This window comes from Geotrypetes seraphini, chromosome 3 (assembly GCF_902459505.1).
Source record: "Geotrypetes seraphini chromosome 3, aGeoSer1.1, whole genome shotgun sequence".
Lineage (NCBI taxonomy): Eukaryota > Metazoa > Chordata > Amphibia > Gymnophiona > Dermophiidae > Geotrypetes > Geotrypetes seraphini.
In genome coordinates this window covers 202,229,394-202,250,603 of record NC_047086.1, presented here as the reverse complement: position 1 = coordinate 202,250,603, position 21,210 = coordinate 202,229,394, and the positions used below count along the sequence as shown (strand labels likewise).

At 41.4% G+C, this 21,210-nt stretch overlaps 1 protein-coding gene across 9 annotated transcripts in view; it reads right to left on the bottom strand.

The window, feature by feature from the left end:
• Window positions 1–13,466: 13,466 nt before the first annotated feature.
• The window catches only part of LARP4 (La ribonucleoprotein 4), a 246,832-nt gene continuing 239,088 nt past the window's right edge, over window positions 13,467–21,210 (bottom strand). For 8 of the 9 annotated variants that reach the window (XM_033939032.1, XM_033939028.1, XM_033939027.1 and 5 more), the window contains one exon: window positions 13,467–16,409. In XM_033939032.1, coding sequence (XP_033794923.1) covers window positions 16,071–16,409 — 339 coding nt within the window. In that variant the 3' untranslated portion in view covers window positions 13,467–16,070. The remainder of the gene's footprint in view (window positions 16,410–21,210) is intronic. The other variant, XM_033939033.1, reaches the window with a different exon arrangement.

The following is a 21,210-nucleotide window of genomic DNA, read 5'->3' as shown; positions in this document are numbered from 1 at the left end:
TGACACCTGTTCTTTAGTGTCTATCTCAACCTCAGTCCTTCTACACCAGGGTTCTTTAATGCATGGCTTGAAGGTCAGTGATTGTGCCCATTCATACTGATTCTTCCTTCTTTCCTTAAAGAATGACATGGGGATGGTTTCCTGCGGTTATCCGTGAAGAACATTCTCTAGTATGTACCTCTTCCAAATCCATCCAGACCAGTGGTTCCCAACCCTGACCTGGAAGACCATCAGCGTGTCAGATTTTCAGCATAGACCTAATGAATATGCATGGGACAGATTTTCATGCATGTCACCTTCATTATATCTTTCATGCATATTCATTAAGGCTATCCCAAAAACCCAATTGACTGGTGGTCCTCAAGGACAGGGTTGGGAATCACTGATCTAGACAAGTCTCAGATTTCTTCTTTCTGGCTGCAGATGTTGGATTGTTGAAGCAGACTCCCACTGGAGGACTTCCCTGGGACAGAAGGTTTGACTCCTTTTCCTCCACCTCAGCAGAGTGCCCATTGGATGGACACACTCAGTGCAACAGTTGGGATGTCCATGTGACCTGAGCAGATTGGCACTGAACACTTCCAGAAGGAGCTATTTCTCGGATGGCTATGCAGCAGCAGGATAGTGTTAAACGTGGCACTATGGTGTCTCCATGTGCAGAACAACTGCCGAGCCTAGGAGTGAGTTCACCCCAGGTAATATCTTTGAAGGCCCTCGCAGTGGGGTTTATTACTGGAGTTGTGTCACCCAGATAGGGTAACTAGACAATCTGGTTGATATTGGCAAGGCTTCATGCTTCTCTGAAGGTTGGTCTAGGTGACATTTCTAGCATGGCCAAGAATGCTAAGAAGCTTGTCCAGGCTCAAGATACTAAAATTGCAATTTTACAAACTCGAGTAGAAGTGGCTGAACAGAATATTGGTGAAATTAAAGAAGTGAACGCAACATTGATAAATGATATAACTAACAGAACTCTTGGAAAATGTTAGGAGTCTTAATTTGCACTCTCTGAATTTCCTTAAGGTCCTGGATCAAATTCCTAGATTCCTCTTTAGAAAATATTTACTCGAAATACTGAAGATTCCTGAAAATGCAGTTCCTCTTATTTCTAAAGTATATTATAACCTGGAAATCTTCCAGAACAAGAAGGGAAATCAAAATAGCAGAGTTTTGCCTTCTCTTGATTATCTCAACTTGTCACAAATTTTTGAACAATCTCAGAAAGACATCATAGATAAAGGAACTCTTGGATTCTTTTGTCTTTTTATAAGACTTAGATTATGTGATGAGACTTTATTGTCGGAATGCTCATGCTTTTGTCTCTGTATCAGCGTATCTGGATCCACCCAGATGCAACAAGAGCAACAAAGCAGCACAGGAAACTTTTCCTAAGAATAAACAGTGAATTTAGGGATTTAAGTTTCTCTTATGTTCTAAGATATCCTTGCAAATGTATAATTAAATAGGATATTTAAGATATGCTTTTTTTTTTCAACCAGAGCATTTCAAATGTTTTTATAGAATATTAGCAATTTGAAAAAAAATTCTCAAAAATCGCTAATCGCAGATTTAACATTTTAGCTATGTTATCATCAGTATAAAGCACTGCAAAAGCACCATTTGACTGCATCACATGCTTGGTAGCAAAACCAGATACACTCAATGCACAAGATTGCTGAAAAGGATTCTTAGCTGCAGTGTTTCACTGTAGGTTCTTTTCTGCAAAAGATTTGTAATTTGATCAGGTTTCTTTTGGGAAATGGCACTTTTTACCTTCCAAAATGAATCTCTCTTCTAATTCATCTATTTTCCTTACCTTTCCCTTTCTTGGTTGCAACATATTACTCTGTCCCCCTCCAAAAATAATCACCTTATAAATAAAAATGGAGAAATATTATTATATGTTAAGTGCTTTGCTATGGCTTCATGAGAAACTGGGTTCAAATGATGTGCAAGGGCATCCTCCTGAAAACCCAACTCTAACAAAAATAAACAAAAACCACTCCATGCACGTATGAAAAAATTGACAAGTACTGAGAACCAACCAGAATAATGGCAATTACTTATTCTTCAGAAAAACATGCCCCCACCCTCTAAATGAATATAATGCACAAAAGCAGCATCTGACTGTATGACTACCACAGTCAAGTTTAAGGACCAATGTCTTTCCCCACCCTCTAACCCAGTTAGAGAACGACATGGGGACAAATTTTTCCTTGTCCCCGCTAGAACTCATTTTCCCATCATGTCCCCGAGAGTTCTTTTCCTGTCCCTACCCCATTCCTGCAAGCTCTGTCCTCATCTGCACAAGCCTCAAACACTTTAAAATCATAAGTGTTTGAGATTTGTGTGGTTAAGGCAGAGTTTACAGGAATGGGGCAGCGACAAAACTCATGGGGATGGGGACAATTTTGTCCCTGTGCCATTCTCTAACCCCAGTTCATCTATGTGGCCACTGCCCGGAGAGACTGGGAGCCCTGAATATGTATACACTAGAGCTGGGGTGTCCAACCTTTTGGCTTCCCTGGGACGCATTGTCTGAAAAAAATGTTTCTTGGGCCGCACAAACACTGCAGCAAGACAGAAGAGGGAGCCAGCAAGACGGTAAACATCCAAGGACAGTAGAGGAAAACACTGCATTGCCCTCTTGTTATGTTTGTTTTTTTAACCTAAATCTTAACTAAATGTAAATCGCATTGGATTTGGATTTTGCGATCAAATCAAATATTTTAATAAACTTGAAACTTAAACTTGACCAGGGCCGCACAAAATATTTCACGGGGCCGCAGGTTGGACACCCCTGCCCTAGAGGAAAGGAGGGACAGGGGAGATATTATTCACACGTTCAAATACTTGAAGGGTATTGACGTAGAGCAAAATCTTTTCTAGAGAAAGGAAAATGGTAAAACCAGAGGACATAATTTGAGGTTGAGGGGTGGTAGATTCAAGAGCAATGTTAGGAAATTCTACTTTACGGAGAGGGTTGTGGATGCCTGGAATGCGCTCCCGAGAGAGGTGGTGGAGAGGAAAACGGTGACTGAGTTCAAAGAAGCGTGGGATGAACACAGAGGATCTAGAATCAGAAAATAATATTAAATATTGAACTAAGGCCACTACTGGGCAGACTTGCACAGTCTGTGTCTGTATATGGCCGTTTGGGGGGGGAGGATGGGCTGGAGAGGGCTTCAATGGCTGGAAGGGTATAGATGGGCTGGAGTAGGTTTTGACAGAGATTTCGGCAGTTGGAACCCAAGCACAGTACTGGGTAGAGCTTTGGATTCTTGCCCAGATATAGCTAAGAAGAAAAATTTTAAAAAAATTTAAATTGAATCAGGTTGGGCAGACTGGATGGACCATTCAGGTCTTTATCTGCCGTCATCTACTTTGTTAGGAAAATTTCTAAAATTTGATGATGGTATTTAGAGATTTTGGACCCATTTTGCTCAAATACGAAAGAAAAATGTACTCAAGATGCTGGATCCCATAACCAACCAGGGAGGCTAACTGGAAAAAAGCTGTAAAGCATAAGTCTCTTTAAAGACTTTTGACTAGGGGCTGACCATTTTCTGCTCTGGCAGTTAGCACTAGTGCTGCCCGATTTACGATTCAAATCGATTCTCCGATTCACTTTGGGTGAATCGATTCGAATCGGTTTGTTATTGCATAAAATCGGACTTACCGATTCGTTGGCCCCTTACTACCACCACAGACCCATTCGGGATTTTCTTCTGCCACCGGAGTCCTTGCTTCGAAGTAACTTCCGGTTTTGCAAAAACCGGAAGTTACATCGAAGCAAGGACTCCAGCAGAAGGAAATCCTGAACGGGTCTCTGCATATAGATCGGGACAGCAAGGCTCTCTCCTCTCCTCCCTGGCCAGGCAAATGCGGCGGTAGCGAATGCGACTCACTACCCTGCCGCTACTCTGGGCGTCTTCTCTCCATTCGGCCGCCCAAGCGGAAACAGGAAGTTTTCACTGAGGGTGGGCCGCAGTGGAGAGAAGACGCGAGGAATGCTGGCAGGAGTGGATCGCTACCGCCAGGGCAGACCTCTTACCAGATGCGTCCCTCCTGCCGGACTCTCTTTGGGAAAGGTGCGGGGGGTGTGGTGGTGGTGGGGGCTTAGGAGGGGAGGGGAGATGGTGGACTGGAGGAGAGATGGGGAGAAGATAGATGGGAGACATGAACTTGGTGGAGGGGGGAGATGGATTTGGGGGAGATCATGGAGAGGGGAGATGAGGGATAGGATAGAAAAAATAAAGATCTAAAAACAGGAGTGAGAGAATTGGTGGACAATGGGATTTAGGGAGGGAAGGAACAGAAAGGAAGAGAAGGACACAAGGGATGGTGTGGAGGGGAGGGATAGATATACTGGATATGAGGATAGTTGGGAAAAGAAAGGGAGATATGGTGAACCCTGGGGTGGTGGGGAAGGAGAGAGAGATGAAGGATGAAAGGGTAATTCAGAAAAAAAAAGGAGACAAAAAAAGGAAAGATACCAGACCTCCAGGGGAGGGAAGGGAAACTGAAGAGGAGGACAGAGACAGAAGATTGATGGTTAGCACGGAGAAAGAAGGAGACCCTGGCAAGCAAGTTATCAGAAGACAACTGGAGCCGGGGACCGATAAGATCTGAATAATGATCAGACAACAAAAGGTAGAAAAAATAATTTTATTTTCTATTTTGTGGTGTTAGACCACGAACATGAGCTAGGATTTAAGAGAGAGGAAAAGTCTTTTTTGCTTGTTTATTTTGTTTACACCACAGCGCAAGTGTGGGTAGGAGAGGGCAAAGTGGATGAAGAGGCTATAAAAGGGGTGAAGAGACTATAAAATAAAACCACCAGGATATTTGAAAAAAACATCCACTTGGGAAGGAAAATCAAATCGAATCATCAATTCAATAGGCTGAATCGAATCAAAAATTTTTTCCCCTGAATCAAGCAGCACTAGTTAGCACAGACCACCCAACAGTAGAAAAATGCTGTTTATATACGGAAGATGAACTAGATACACTAGAGCTTCTCAAATCTGTCCTGGGAGCCCCTCAAGACAGATGGGTTTTCAGAATATCCACAAATCTATATATGCCAAGTCTCTAATAAAAGTCATTCCCAACCCAGTCCTTGGGGCACACCTAGTTCCATTGGGTTTATAGGAAATCCACAATTAATATTCATAAATTAGATTTGCAAGCAATTGAGGCAGTGCATGCAAATTTATCTCATGCAAATTCATTGTAAATATCCTAAAAACCTGATGGAACTATTAGATGTGCCACTAATACATATACTCTCAGGTAAAGGGTCAGTTAAACTCCAATAATATTACCTCTAAATCAGAACCCCATATGGACAACAAACCTCCCCTCTGCAACACTAACAGGCTTTAATTTCACACACACAAGCCAATCACACAACAGGTAGTAACAGGGAAAAAGAAAGGAAAGAAAGGTGGAGAAAAATCCTCAGTTCAGCTTCATCTGGCAAAAAACTCCACCTTTCAAGGCTAACCCTGTACTCCAAAATATAGAACCAGTAGAAAAAGCTCTATGGTAACCTGCACTATTAGATGTGCCCCAAGGATTGGATTGGAAATGGCTGCTCTAATGCATGTAAATATCCTGAATACTGAACTGACTGAACCACCAGGAAATTTGAGGTTGGTGACTAAGCCTGCACTACATAAGCTGAGTGGCTTAGCTTCACTGAGAACTTAAGGCTTATTTGGTTTGAGAAGCCCAGCAATACATGCAGGATAGGTCACCTAAGGAGAGGTAGAGCAGAGGCAGTAATGGAGGGACACAAAGGAAAACAACTTCATTTATACTTTTGAGGATGGACCAAAATTTCCAAATTCCACAATTAAGGGATCCTTAAAAGCACTTTTTAAAATCAAGTTTTAAAGCATCTTTCAAGTGAGTTCAGCTGCTTTCAATATGTATGCAAACTCCAAAAATTTACAAAATAGATGCCCGAGATATAGATAAAATAAATACATGTGAAATTTTTTACTTTGAACTTTGAAGGGGAAATAGCTGGAGATACTGACATGAGGTCACGTGATTGCTACCAGTGGAACTAAACCGATTGAAGCTTTAAGTTGCATACAAGTCTGTCATTTCACATTTCCACTGCAATTTCCATTTATCTACTTTCCTTTGCCCTTCCAAATAAAAATATAGCTAATTGACAGTGACTTCCACACACTGAAATCAAATGATAGTCTTTTGGGCTATTTTTTTTTTAAATCCATTTGGTGGGGGCACTTAAGAAATTAACATTATGGCCTAGCAGCATAAAGTTTGCAAGACTAACAAGTTATAGTCTGAGTAACACATACAACATTAAAGTTATTGTACTTTGCTATTTTCAGTCAATAGGACAGGGATTATCAAAAGGCTCCAGGTCTTAAAAAAGAAGCTGAGCCAAACCTGGTTTTATCCCAACTGCATCAATGGACTTATGGTTTTGATTTAAAATAAGCCACCACTAAATAAGATTATAAAATATAGAGAAACAACAGTGAGCAAGAAGTTGATGAGGGTCAGATGCATTTGAGTGTACAGTGTTTAAATATTTACTCTAAGAGTACAATTTATAAAATATTTCTTCCAAGTACTGCCCTCAAACCACTTCCTCTATGTTGTAAACAATGTTTTAAATAAATACTTAAAAAATTAACAAAGAAAAAGTTAAATTTCTCCTGGAGGGAACAGAGTGCTACACTGTAGTGCTAAAGTCAGGTGGCAGTTCAGGTTGGAGTCTGTTCTTTAAAGCCATCCTGAAATGCAAAAGCTGAATTAAAACATATAAAGAAAACATCCAACAAATGCAGATAAAGAGAGATTAGGTTCTAACCTTGCTAATATCTTTTCTAGTAGATAGTTATGCCATTCTGGACGGATGGGTAATATCCCAGTGTTTGTAAGCAATGCAGAAGGAATCCACTCCAGCTTTTGAATCACTCCTCCTTCACTAGAGGGCTCTGCTGTTCCCTTCACTATGTACCAAAGCAGGCAATAACCCATACAGAAACACATGTGAAGAAGGGGTATGGGGAAACTCCCCAAACCACAATTCTGTTCTAAAAACACAAATATGTTAAACGTTGCCAATGAACAATCAAAACTGTGAAACAAACATACCATACATAAACCTTTTTGGAGCTCAAATAACACCCCAATGAGTTATAGCAACAAATAATTCTTCTTGCCCCTAAGGTCTGACAGACATCCAAAATTTCAGTTTTGGAGTCAAATTTTCTGATTGAGATAGTAGGCAGGCACAATAGATAACTGACAGTGTAGGGCTCCATAATGACACACCTCTCAACAACAAAGGATATTAGCAAAGTAAAAACCTAATCTCTTTTTCTAGTGCAATAGGTGTCATTCTGGATGTACAATAGCAGTCCCAGAAATCTAGAGCGGGACCACTGTACCGGCTCATAACACGGAGGACCCAAAGGCGGAGTCCTCCCTTGGTGCTACATCCAGTATGTAAAACTGGAAAATGTATGTAGAGTGGACTAAGTCAATGCTCTACAAATCTCCTCGGAGAGACTGCCCTAGCTTCCGCCCACGAAAAAGCCACATTTCCAGTTGAATGTGCCTTTATGGAGACTGGTGACCGTTTTCCACAGGCAATATATGCTGATGAAATGGCCCTGCAGATCCATCTAGAGATTGTGGCCTTGGAGGCTGGTACACCGCATCTAGCCCAACTAGTAAGCACAAAAAAAATGGTCAGATAGCCTGAACTCGTTGGTGAACGCAAGATATTGGAGAAGCACTCTTCTCTGGTCCTTCTTCCTAGAACCTGTGGACTGCAATGCAAGCAATATGACTTCTTGACTGACATGGAAAGCCGAAACAACCTTTGGGCAAAAAGGATGGTATGGTGCACAAAGGAACTCCTGCCTCTGAATTTGAGGAAAGGCTCTCTGCAATAAAGAGCCTGTAGCTCAGACTTTTCTTGCTGAGGTAATGGCCAAAAAAAACCCCCATCTTGAGTGTCATATCCATCAAGGATACTTCCTTGCCATACAATGAGAGATTGGAGAAACTGGGCATTTTCTCCCTCGAACAGAGGAGACAGAGGGGACATGATTGAAACATTCAAAACACTGAAGGGAATAGACTTAGTAGATAAAGACAGACTGTTCACCCTCTCCAAGGTAGGGAGTATGAGGGCACTCTCTAAAGTTGAAAGGGGATAGATTCCGAACAAACGTAAGGAAGTTCTTCACACAGAGAATGGTGGAAAACTGGAACGCTCTTCCAGAGGCTGTTATAGGGGAAAACACCCTCCAAGGATTCAAGACAAAGTTAGACAAGTTCCTGCTGAACAAGGACGTACACAGGTAGGGCTAGTGTCAGTTAGGGCACTGGTCTTTGACCAGAGGGCCGCCGCATGAGCGGACTGCTGGGCATGATGGACCACTGTTCTGACCCAGCAGTGGCAATTCTTATGTTCAGGGGCTCAAATGGAGCCTGGCTGAGGCCTAGCTAAGGTTCTATGAAAGGAATGGGCCCGAGACACAGTGCCCCCTTTAGGAATCTGGCTATGTCCGGATGAGATGCCAACAAAGCCTTTTGGTTTCAAGCCTTGAAACAAGAGAGTTCCGCCATTTGGACTGAGGGACGCCACTGTAAGTACCTTGTCAAGACCAGCCTGGAGGAAGGCTAATACCATAGAGACTGGAGCCGAGAAAGGCTCCTCCTTTTCCTTAATGCACCAGTGCTGGAAAGTCTCTCATGTCTTAGCATAAGCAGAGGCTGTCGTAAGCTTTTTGGATCTGAGCAGAGTAGCAATGACCACCTCTTTTATCCCTTGCACGCTAATGGAGTGCGCTCAAGAGCCATGCTGCAAGAGCAAAGTGATCCAGATCTTTTATGTCCACTGGTCTCTATGAAAGAAGGTCTGGCTATACTCGTAGTATGAGACTTGCACCTGTCTAAAGATGCACTAGGTTTGCATACCATGGTCTGCGTGGCCATTCTGGGGCTACAAGAATAACTGCTCCCAGATAGCTTGCAACCCTATGGAGAATCCGGCCTATCAGGGGCCATGGAGGAAACATATACGAAAGCTCGCTCTTCAACCATGGTTGGGCCAGAGAATCCAGATCCACATTTCTGGGCTCAGATCTTCAAATTGAAGAATCTGTCCGCCTTCTTGTTTCTTGCTGTCGCCATCAGATTGAACGTTGGGCAACCCCAGCAATGAACAATGGCCTGGAAGGCTGCTGCAGACAGTGTCCACTCACCTGGATCCTGCGTTTGTCTGCTGAGGAAATTGGATTGAACATTGTCCACTCTCACTACATGTTGCTGAGAGAACCTAAAAATGAAGTTCCGCACACTTGAAAGTAAGCAAGTTTCCAGACTCAGCTGTGCACTCTTGGTGCCTCCCTGGCAATTGACCTACGCAACTGCTGTAGCATTGTCTGAGAAGACTCAAACCTCCAGTCCCTCCAATGTCAGTTGAATGGCTCCAAGTTCTAATCTGTTGAACAACCACTTCCTTTGGGAGGCTGACCAATGTTGCAGTGAGTCCTGCAGCCGAACAGGATGGTATCTGTTGTCACAATTACCCAGAGGGTCATACCCCTTGACAATGCCTGTGGGCAGAGCCACCAGTTCATACTGGCCCGGGCTTCCAGTGTCCACAGCAGAGACATCTGCAAGGAGTCCAACTGATGTAACCACCGCGATAGCAATACATTCTGGAGAGGAAGCATGTGAGCCTTCATCCAGAGGACCATGTCTATTGTGGCTGCCATGGAGCCTAGCACATGGAGGTAGTGCCACACGGACGGAGCTGGTTTGGCCAGCAAGCTCATTATCTGAGCAAAAAGCTTCTATATGCGTGCCTCTGGTAGACTGACACAACCTTCTTCCATGTTGAAGAGATCCCCCAGGTATTAGGACAGAACTTTCAGAAATTCACTATCCAACCCAGGCTCTGCAAGACCTGGACCACATGAGCCACTGCTTGTTCTTCTAGGAACAACGGAGCTCTGATCAGTCAGTTATCCAGGTATGGATGAACCTGCAAGTCAATCTTGTGCAGAAGGGCAGCTACCACCACCATCACACCTTGGTGAATGTGCAAGGTGCTGCCGCCAGCCTTAAGTGAAGGGTCTAAAACTGGTAATGATTTTCCAGGAGATAAAAATCTCAGGAGCTTTCTGTGGTTCAGAAATATGGGAATGTGCAGGTAGGCCTCTGTCCAAGCCAGAGAGGCCAGAAATTCCCATGGCACTACTGCTACTATGACTGTACTGTCTCCTTGTAAAAGTACAGAACTTTCAGTGCCACATTGACACGTGTAAGATCTAGAATGAGTCTCCAATCGTCTGAGCCTTTCTTGGGCACTATGAAGAATATGGAGTATTTGCCCGAGCCTGAATCTTCAGGCGGGCACAGACTCTATTGCCTGAATATCTAACAGTCTCTGAACTGCAGCCGAAAGTAACCTTGCTTGCTCTCTCTAGTTGCCCCCCCCAGGAAGTCCACAAACCAGTCTGTCAAGGGCTGGGCAAATCTGAGCTTGTAACTGCTTTGAAATAATCTCCAGTACCCAATGGTCTGATGAGATCTGTGCCCAGGCCTCCGCATAGTCTGAGACCCATCCCCCCTATCTTCATAGGAACCAATCCGGTCCTGGCGTCATTGAGGTTGTAGTGAAATGAGAACTGGAGGCCTGGTTTCACATGGGACCTAAGAATCTGTCTGGATCCCCAGAAGGATCTCTGAGAGGGGGCTCATCCTGAGAACAGCCGAAAACACTTAGAACCATGAGCATCTAGAGGTCCGCAGTCTGTCAGGTACAGATTTTGGATTTGCCACACTGGTCATGAGATTGTCCAACCCCTTTCCTAACATTTGTCCCTTGAAAGGAAGTCTGCTGAGGGCAGCCCTAGAGGCAGAATTTCCTGCCCATTGCCAGATCCAGAGCATTCTGCGGGCTGAGATTAAGCAGAGATGTTGGTCATGACTCTGAAAATGTCAGAGAACATCGGCTACATAACCCACTAAAGCTAATAGGTGGGGTAAAGGCTAACCTTCCACCGGCTCAAGACTCCACAACCTGGTATGACAGGAGCATCACAAAGGAAGTTGCTGCAATTGTTTTGATTCCCAAGGCCAGCACTTTAAATTGCCTTTTAAGAATCACATCCACTCTGGAATCCTGCATATCCTTTAATACCACGCCTCCGTCACTTGGTAGGGACATGCACTTGGTTACCTGCACTACCTTGAACTGAGTGAACTGCTGACACTCCTGTGCCATTGGATAGGAGCTGAGCTATTATCTTGGCTACTTTAAGGGACCATTCTGGAGCATCCCAATGCTCCATGACCAGTATACATATCAAGATGCCAGGGAAACGATGAAGTCTGAGCTCTCACTCTGCTCATTAAAGAGCAGGGAGCAAAGAAAAACTGCTGGGAGTCCAAGTTTAACTCCCATAGAGAGGGTTAGTGATAGAAAATTACCCGAGGACACATTTTTCCCCATCCCCGCGGGAACTCATTTTCCCATCCCAGTAAGTTCTTTTCCTGTTCCTGCTCCATTCCTGCAAGCTCTGTCCTCATCTGCACAAGCCTCAAACACTTTAAAATCATAAGTGTTTGAGGCTTGTGTGGTTAAGGCAGAGCTTATAGGAATGGGGCAGCGACAAAGACAGCAACAAAACACATGGGGACGAGTTGGGGAAGTTGAGTTCCTGTGGGGACTGGGAAAATATTTGTCCCTATATCATTCTCTAGTCAGCGATAAGCTCTAACAGAGCTTATGGTCTGAACAGCTGAAGACCTTGATCAAGGGCCACCACTGTATCTAGTACACATATACCTGCCTGTAACCCTGCATTTTCCAATAGGGAGGGCTCACTCTGTGACAGTAAGGGCATAGAAATAGACCCTTCATCCTCTGAGTATCCCTTGGAAACACCCACCAGATCTTGGCCAATTTCTGAAACTGAGGCAGATGTACCCTGGGATTGCTAGCCCTCTCATGCACCCCCTAGTATGCTGCAAAAAATGGTATCAAAACACTGTAGCCTAAATTTTAAAAACTAGCTATTTTAGGATTTTGGAGGTGAGGAATCCTAAGGGAAGAGACAAACCTAAAAAAGAAGATTTAAATAACACCCCCCTCCACACACACGATTTTCCTCATAGGCTGTAACAGCCTTACTGTGACCTGTGCTGGAAATATGCTGCAGCCTGCCTCAGCTCCAAAGGTAGCTGGATCTGGGAAAAGAAATCATTGCATTAAATGGACTGCTCCTCCAGTGCTGAATCTTTGAGTGTCAGTCTGACTGGTGTCTGACTAAACCTCGAACCCCTGCGGACCTGAAGGGGGGGGGGAGGTGAAATGCAGTCTGCACCCTGCAGAACCCCACTGAGCCCCCTAAGGATGCCTGACAGCCTGTGCTCAAGCCCCTACAACGCAGTAAATGATCAAAGCTACAAGGGGAATGGAATGGAATCCGATCTCCAAAAGGTTTCTACAGGCTAGCCAAACGATACCACAGAGGGCTTGGCCTCTTTGCTGCAGACCTCAGTCTGCTTCTCCTCCACACAAGCAGAGCTGGACCCTCAACTAGAGGAGCTCAGAGCACAAAAATCAGTCAGAATACTGCAAAAATAAAGAAATAGATTAGAAAGACTCCTTCCAGCTCATGTGCAAAAGGTAAAATTGAAGGGGACAGCAGAGTCCTATAGTAGTGAAGGGATTCAAAAGCTGGAGTAGATTCCTTCTGCATAGCTCGCGAGCACTGGGATATTACCCATCCATCTAGAATGACACACCTATTGCATTAGAACTTATTTTGCCCCAAGATGGTATCCTAGACAGACATGCATGCTGGCAGTTAGCCAGTTCTAAATTTAGTGTACCCCATGCAAAGGGTAGAAAGTTACCGCAGAAAAATATAATTAACCACAAGTGTCTTTCTTCCTTTAATGATTTTTAAAAAGGACTTCCTGTTTATGTAGTACAGAAACCGCCACAAATAAAGCCTAATCCTCAGTCTGAGAAATCTAATTATGATGCTATCCTTAAGAGTTATATAACTAAAAAAACCATAGTGGGGTATGGCAGGATGATTTCACAGGCCCTTCACTGCAAACCAAACCAAACCACACAAAAACCCAAATCATATACAACTTTAAAAAGAAAAAAAAAAAAAAAAAAAAAAGTCACCTGCCCTCTAACACAACCTTTAATCACCTTATATTACAGAAAAGATGTCTGGAAAGAACCAAAAAAAATTAAAAACCTACACTGTACAATTGTTAGAAATATTCAAGTAGTAAATTGTCAGAATAGAGTTATATTGCGTATATTTATTTTACAGAAGCAATGTGCCATAATATACACTGCCTGAAAAGATGGATCACACAATACAGATCTAGAAGTCTAACACCCTTTAAAGAAGAAAAAAAACCAGCTCTCATCATTCACCAAATTTTAATTTCTTCAACTTTTAAAATTTCTAGTTTTGTATGCCTCTGGTTTAGAAATCCTCCAAAATCACAGAATTAATAAAAGGAAAACAAAAAGAAGAAAAAGTCTTGAATGGTCGCAGCCCTGTTTGATAAAGGACTGAGGAGAGGAGTTCCTGCAATACTTATTCTTTCTTTTGACATATACTACATTGGTTTGTTACAGGCAAACAATCTGCTTTACACAAACTACAACAACTCTGGAAACGTGATCTAAGGAACTGATGTAATATGAATTACTTTTAGTTCCAGATAAACTCAACATCTCCATTGGATGTTTCTGTAATGCTGTAGGGTTCAACAAAGAAAGACTTCCTGTTCTATGTGATAAAAACCCTCAAGACATCTTTCCCTCCCAGCCACGTGACTGGGAATTTTAAACTGACTTAATTATGACCTTCCCAAACATACCTTTATTGATTTAAAATGTAAATTATTGCCACATTACTTTTATGAAATACAAAAAATAAAGAGTAAACTGATCATACTCCAAACAGGTACTAGCAAGCCATTTTTTTTTTTTTTTTAGCAAACATGAAGTTAATAAAAAAAAAAATTTATCAGCTCATCTCTACCTGCTTTCTGCAGAAGAGATACTTAGCTATACAATTAAAAAAAAAATCCCGCATTAACTATTACAATATTGCTAATTCATTCTATTCACATCTCTGGTAATTACCAACATTATCCTTCCAGTGAAATATGCCCAGTCCTTATTTCCAAAATAAATATTTAATCAGCATTCTGTACCAGGATTTCTAGATTTGTTTTTCCATGGATTAAAGCATCATTTCTTTAAACATAAAAAATGTTAACATCCTATTATGATTTTTAGTGCACTTTGTTACATCAGTTGCATTGCCCTGTCTCCCTAACTTTAGCTCCTGCTCTTCCTAATTTTACTGCCAGGTCATTCTGCCTGGCATCTTGTGCTTGAATGCTGCGGCTTGACTCCACTTTCTAGCTAGATACATGTAGAAAAAAAGATTAAACCAACAGAACAGCTATCAAACTGCAGCAGAGGCAGCACTCAGAGAAGATGCATAGCATGTTCTAACATGAGGAGAAAAGGAAGGGAACAGGAAGAGTTAAGAGACGGGCCAGAGATTAAGTGTGGTGGAAATGGGACAAAATACAAAACCCCAGGTTTTTGGGGGTTTTTTTTGTGGGTGGGGGGGGGAGAGAGAGAGAGAGAGAGTAAGGATACCAAAAGTTTAAAGCAAATCAAGTTTCAGGTATGCCTCCAAAGTGCCAGAAAACCAGGAAAGAAATTAATGATACTTTAGCTTGTGGTTGGTTTGCCTGTCTCTTGTTTTCACTATAGAACAGTGCAGCAATCTTCTCAGACATTCAGCTCACAATAAACCAACAGCCTATATGGAGGGAGGAAAGAAGCTGTTAGATGGCTATACCAGAGGTATAAAAATGTCCCCAAACTGGAGTATGATGCATAACAATCCCTATCTATTGGTTTATACATTCTACAACCCCAAGACATTATTTCTTTCTTTCCCCAGCAGCAGAATACCTCATCCCTCTACTTTCACACAGCCCATATAGATCTTTAAACTATCAACATTTTGTATATGAATAGCACATACATTCATAGCAAAAGAGCAGAGAAAAGGGTAGAGGAAGCAATTCAATGATTTAAACAAATTCTCTTAATCTTCTTACCTGTCAAGTTTTCTAAACACAATACCATTTAGTATACTCTGGCAGACTACAATCTGATCTTCAGTAAAATCATAAGATAAAATGGATTTTAGCAACTGAAACATTAATAAATTCAAAAACTAGATTTCAAGTTATGAAATAGAATGCTAAATCACTATATTTATGAATTTTGCATTTTTTTTTCAATGTTATCTTCACTGTTTTTGGACTAAAGGCATGACAGACTGCAAAAAAAGGCACTCAATCTCAGATCTAGAACCTGCTTTGCAATGCCAAAACAGCAGCAAATACCTCGCCTTTTCAGCAAAACCTTTAAATATATTAAAAAAAAATAAAAAAAAAGCGCCACTCCTCATTTTTTACTACAAGACTACTTAAATTTTGCAAAAATATTCTTTTCTTCTCCAGCTTCCTGCTTTTCCAATGAAAGTCACATAATTATATAAATTTTCGGCTAGTTCACATTTCCAGCCCCTAATACACAAAAAAAATCATTTTAGGCAGCAAACCTTTGCAACTTAAAACATTTACATTTAAAAAAAGTTTAGAAAAATTATAATATATATATAATGCATGTATGTGTGTGTAAGTATATATATATATATATATATATATATATTTATATATACATACACACATACGCATTATTTTCTCTCTGGACTGAACTCATCCAGAATATTTTTCAGAAATCATGTTTTGAGATGAGTTTTGTGGGTGGGGGAGGAATTTTTCCCCCTCCACCTAAAATTTCTCATGCACAGGAGTCCCATATTTGATGCACATCGCTGCCAGGTGATTTCTGGTACAGTTTCTTGTGGCATCTGCTGCGTTTCAGTCCACAGTTTGGAGTGAGAAGACCAAGGCTGATACAGTTTTTACTTTGGTGACCGAGGTGCCAAGTTCTGCTCCCTGCCAATGATACGTTGGCTAGCTCCCTGAGGTGAAAGCCTGTGCCCCAGTGGCCGTCTCTGTTCCCTGAATTTCCCAGCAACACCTCGTGTGTTTCCATTGCCCCGAAAACCAGGTGAGTCTTTGCTCCTTCCTTCTATCTTCTCATGGGGCTTGTCAGGCGGTTTCTCAGAGGTACTGTTCTCTTCAGTTTTAGGAGGTGGGCTTATGTTAGAGCGTAGCTCTCTCAGTGGCTGGACAGGGGCAAGAGCTGGCTCCTTGGGTGGTTTCTGGCAGACTTCAGCATAGCTTAACTTCCGTGGTTCCTTAAACCAACATGTGAAAAGAACACAAAAAAAACAACAAAATTTCTATATTAGATTTTTCTAATTTTGAATATTATAAACCATCCAGATACATGTGATGGTCGGTGTATCAAGCCATAAATAAACAAAACTTGAAGCATTAATTCACATAGTGTGGTCACAAATATACAGTTAAAGATGTCATTGGATATCTTCTACAGAAATTTGATAACACAGGATTTTAATAAGATAACCCATTTTACCTATCTGTTATTACAGGACTTGGATTGCATCATCTAAAAAATAAGCATGGGTGGGGAAGGGGGAAGAGGGAAAAATCATATAGCTTAGTGCTAAAGCATGATACCAAATTTGAATCTATATATTCTGACAGAATCAGTATGTTGTTGTTCCTCCTCCTCCTAAGGAGAGGACTCTACCTCAGAAGGAACTGAGGGTCTGAAAGGTCCCCCAGATCATCAAGGATGTGTGCTGTCACCACAGGAGTCCCAGTTGGGCCTTGGTCACCCCAATGCTGCTCAGTCGCTGGGGAGTGGCCCTCTAATGGGACCCTCCAGAGTCTAATTGATCCCCATACACAAGAAGTGATGAAATCCCTGATGCCAGAGCCTACTTAATCAGCATGATTAGGAAAAAAGAGGCCAAACAGCTTAAGGGCTCCATCAGGATCCCTCTCCCTCCAGTGGCCAGGCTCATGGATGATGCAGAAAATACCCCTCTGGTCTCACCAAACCCCAAAGTGGGCTATGTAAGCTCCCTGCTGCAAAAAATACAGCAGCTGGCAAAATGGCCACTGTTCTTGCCAAAAACATTGAAACTATGGGTCCTGATTTCTCAAAGCAAGGAATATCCAACACCACCCTGGACACTCCCCCTCCACCCTGGACCATTTTTGACATAGAAAACTGTCAATCACAGGGAAATAGGTCTGCTAGCTACTGCCAGCTGGTACAATGAGACCGACCAGTCCACTTGGCATTCACCTGTTTCACTCCTCTAGCCCTTTATAAAAAAAAAAAAAAGGAAATTAGTTGTATTCTCTAAACAATGGGATATATCTAAACCAAGCAAACCCATCCAATCTTGTTTGCCTGGAGCTGCAAGGTAAGCACCCCAAAAGTTTCAAGGGCAGCAGAGGGAAGAAGGCTTAGGGCCAAGCCTTATGCCTCATCAAAGGCTTACCATCTGGCAATGACTTGGAGCATGGATCTGAGAACAGGCTTGACCAATCTATGCAGTACCCGCCTGCACCAGTAGCAGCAGCCTACTAGAGGTAGAGAAATACTGGATTTTTCCAGTCAACATCAGCTCTCCTTATACCAGTGATGTCACTAGAAAATATTAATTTTTTTACTCTATCTGCTACCAGGACAAGACTAGTACCTGCTTGTTCCCTGCTTGTTCAAAATGGTACGGCCCAGATATTAAAACATGACCATTTTAGTAGCTACACTATATAAAGATCCCCAATGGGAAAACGTATAAATAGTATTCTGTATCCAATATTTCCCACTAATCACCACCTATGAATAAGGTAATATCAATCCTAATCTGAGAGAGTTAGCCTCAGTAATGGAGCCTACGCGTAGCCATTCAATGACTGGGGAATTCAGCGTAGTTATACTTGCTCCTTTAATCTCCAATCATTGGCCTCACTCTCATTTTCATTACTCAAAATTTCTAAAATTTTTATCCTTATTAATCTTTTTTCTTTTTTTGTTTTTTATATATAAATCCTTAAAAAATCTATCTTCATACACTTCCTATCAATTCCTATCATTCTTCCTTATTCACATGTTCGAGACTACACTATCTTTATTTTCAGCGTTATGTAATTAATCAAAAATATCGTTATTTTCTAAATGGTGGCTTATACAAGCCTACTTATCTATCAATCAGCACTTATATTTCATAGCCAGAGCCAGTTCTTAACAAACATTAGCTTATCCAAGCCTACTTATCTTTAAGGCTTATCTTTAAGACAGCACTCATCTTAAGTCAGCACTTGTATTTCACAAATATAGCCAACGTGGCCAACGTTTCGTGGGCGAAAATTCAAGCTCACTGCATCAGGGCCAAGTTATTTAGGAAACAAGATGCTGAAACATAAACAAAAATATATAATCAAAAAATGTAATTTACTTACAGTTTCCTCACCTACAGCTCTCTTACTTACTGCTCAAAGTGCATTTTGTTAGTGGTCTCAGGATAGAGCCAAAATGGCGACAGCCTCGTTTTAAAACAATTGGCAGCGTTCTGACGTCAAACAGAGAATCAAATTACATTAAAGCGGACAATCTCATATATAGAGACACATCTTGTAAACCCCTATTTTAACCTCACAATCAGTAAAAATGTTGCCATTCGAATTGTCTATTCAAACCATTCGGGTGTAATGTATCCAGTCGACTAATCCATCTTTGTTCGTGTTGTGCCAACATACGCCTAAAGTCCCCCCCTCTATTATCTGGTTTGACCACTTCTATGATGACAACTCGTAATGTTCCAAAATCATGTTTACTTGTGATGCAATGTTTTGCCAAAGGAGCCCCCATGTTAAGATTTTTAATATTACTTTTGTGTTCAGTCAGCCTAACATTTAGCTGTCTCGATGTTTGACCTATATATAAGAGGTCGCAAGGACATCTCAAAATGTATACCACCCCGCGCGTTTTACAATTGGAGGAATGATTTAAATTATAGACTCTTCCATCTCTAGGAATCACAAAAGTTGTAGTACAAACCATAAGGGCACACATTTGGCATTTGCCACAAGTTAAGTGGCCTACCGTTTCACCAGCTAGATTGCTTACAATCTTCTTAGAGCGGGACGGACATAACACTTCCTTAAGATTTCTATTTCGCCGATATGCTATCCTAAGGGAATGGTCTTGAAACGTCCCTGCTATTTGTAACATCTCCCAATGTTTCCTTAGGGATTGAGCTACTTTATGACTATGGGCCGAGTAGGTTAGCACACATGTCATAACTTTTTCACAAGTTTTCACATCATTTTTAGCACTAGGGGTCAATAGTAAATCCCGATGGTTATATAGGGCACGCTTATAGGCAGTATTAATAATTTTTTCCGGGTACCCTCGTTGTTGAAATTTATATTTTAAAGGCATAGCTTGTTTCTTAAAGTCATCCACAGAAGTACAAATTCTACGGATTCTCAAGAATTGGGAAAACGGAAGACTTTTTCTCAACGGACTGGGGTGAGCACTGGAAAAATGCAATACTGCATTACTGTCAGTCGGTTTGGTGTATACTTGTGTAGAAAAATCCCCATCTATAATTTTAACTAATACATCCAAAAAGATTCCAATATTCTATCTGCTCCCGAAGATCCATAAATCATTGACAGCTCCACCAGGGAGACCGATTGTCTCTAATAAAGGATCTCTTCTTGAAGCGTCATCTATATACATAGATAAATTTTTGCAAATTTTTGTTAAAAAAACCATGTCCTTTTTGCAGGATACTACAGCTTTCCTTAAAAAACTTGAGCAGTTTAAACCGGATCCTGAGACCATACTGGTTACAATAGATGTATGTTCCCTCTATACTATTATCCCCCAAGAGGAGGCGCTTGATATTATTAGTAGAACTCTGGATTTAAGAACTGACCCTAGGGTGCCGACTAAGTTTTTATATCAACTGGCTAAACTAGTGCTGCAAAATAGTTTTTTTATGTTTGAAGATGAGTTATTTCAACAACAGTCTGGGATAGCAATGGGGATTACAATGGCCCCGGCTGTTGCTAACCTATTTATGGATGACTTCGAGCGAAAATGGGTGTATCCATCACATTTTTCAAGTAAAATTAAACTTTGGACTCGTTATATTGATGACGTGTTCCTTATTTGGAATGGAGATATGGACACCCTAGGTAATTTTTTAACATACCTTGATACGTGTCATCCAAGAGTAAAATTTACTCATGCTTTAAGTACTACAGAAATTTCTTTTTTGGATGTATTAGTTAAAATTATAGATGGGGATTTTTCTACACAAGTATACACCAAACCGACTGACAGTAATGCAGTATTGCATTTTTCCAGTGCTCACCCCAGTCCGTTGAGAAAAAGTCTTCCGTTTTCCCAATTCTTGAGAATCCGTAGAATTTGTACTTCTGTGGATGACTTTAAGAAACAAGCTATGCCTTTAAAATATAAATTTCAACAACGAGGGTACCCGGAAAAAATTATTAACACTGCCTATAAGCGTGCCCTATATAACCATCGGGATTTACTATTGACCCCTAGTGCTAAAAATGATGTGAAAACTTGTGAAAAAGTTATGACATGTGTGCTAACCTACTCGGCCCATAGTCATAAAGTAGCTCAATCCCTAAGGAAACATTGGGAGATGTTACAAATAGCAGGGACGTTTCAAGACCATTCCCTTAGGATAGCATATCGGCGAAATAGAAATCTTAAGGAAGTGTTATGTCCGTCCCGCTCTAAGAAGATTGTAAGCAATCTAGCTGGTGAAACGGTAGGCCACTTAACTTGTGGCAAATGCCAAATGTGTGCCCTTATGGTTTGTACTACAACTTTTGTGAATCCTAGAGATGGAAGAGTCTATAATTTAAATCATTCCTCCAATTGTAAAACGCGCGGGATGGTATACATTTTGAGATGTCCTTGCGACCTCGTATATATAGGTCAAACATCGAGACAGCTAAATGTTAGGCTGACTGAACACAAAAGTAATATTAAAAATCTTAACATGGGGGCTCCTTTGGCAAAACATTGCATCACAAGTAAACATGATTTTGGAACATTACGAGTTGTCA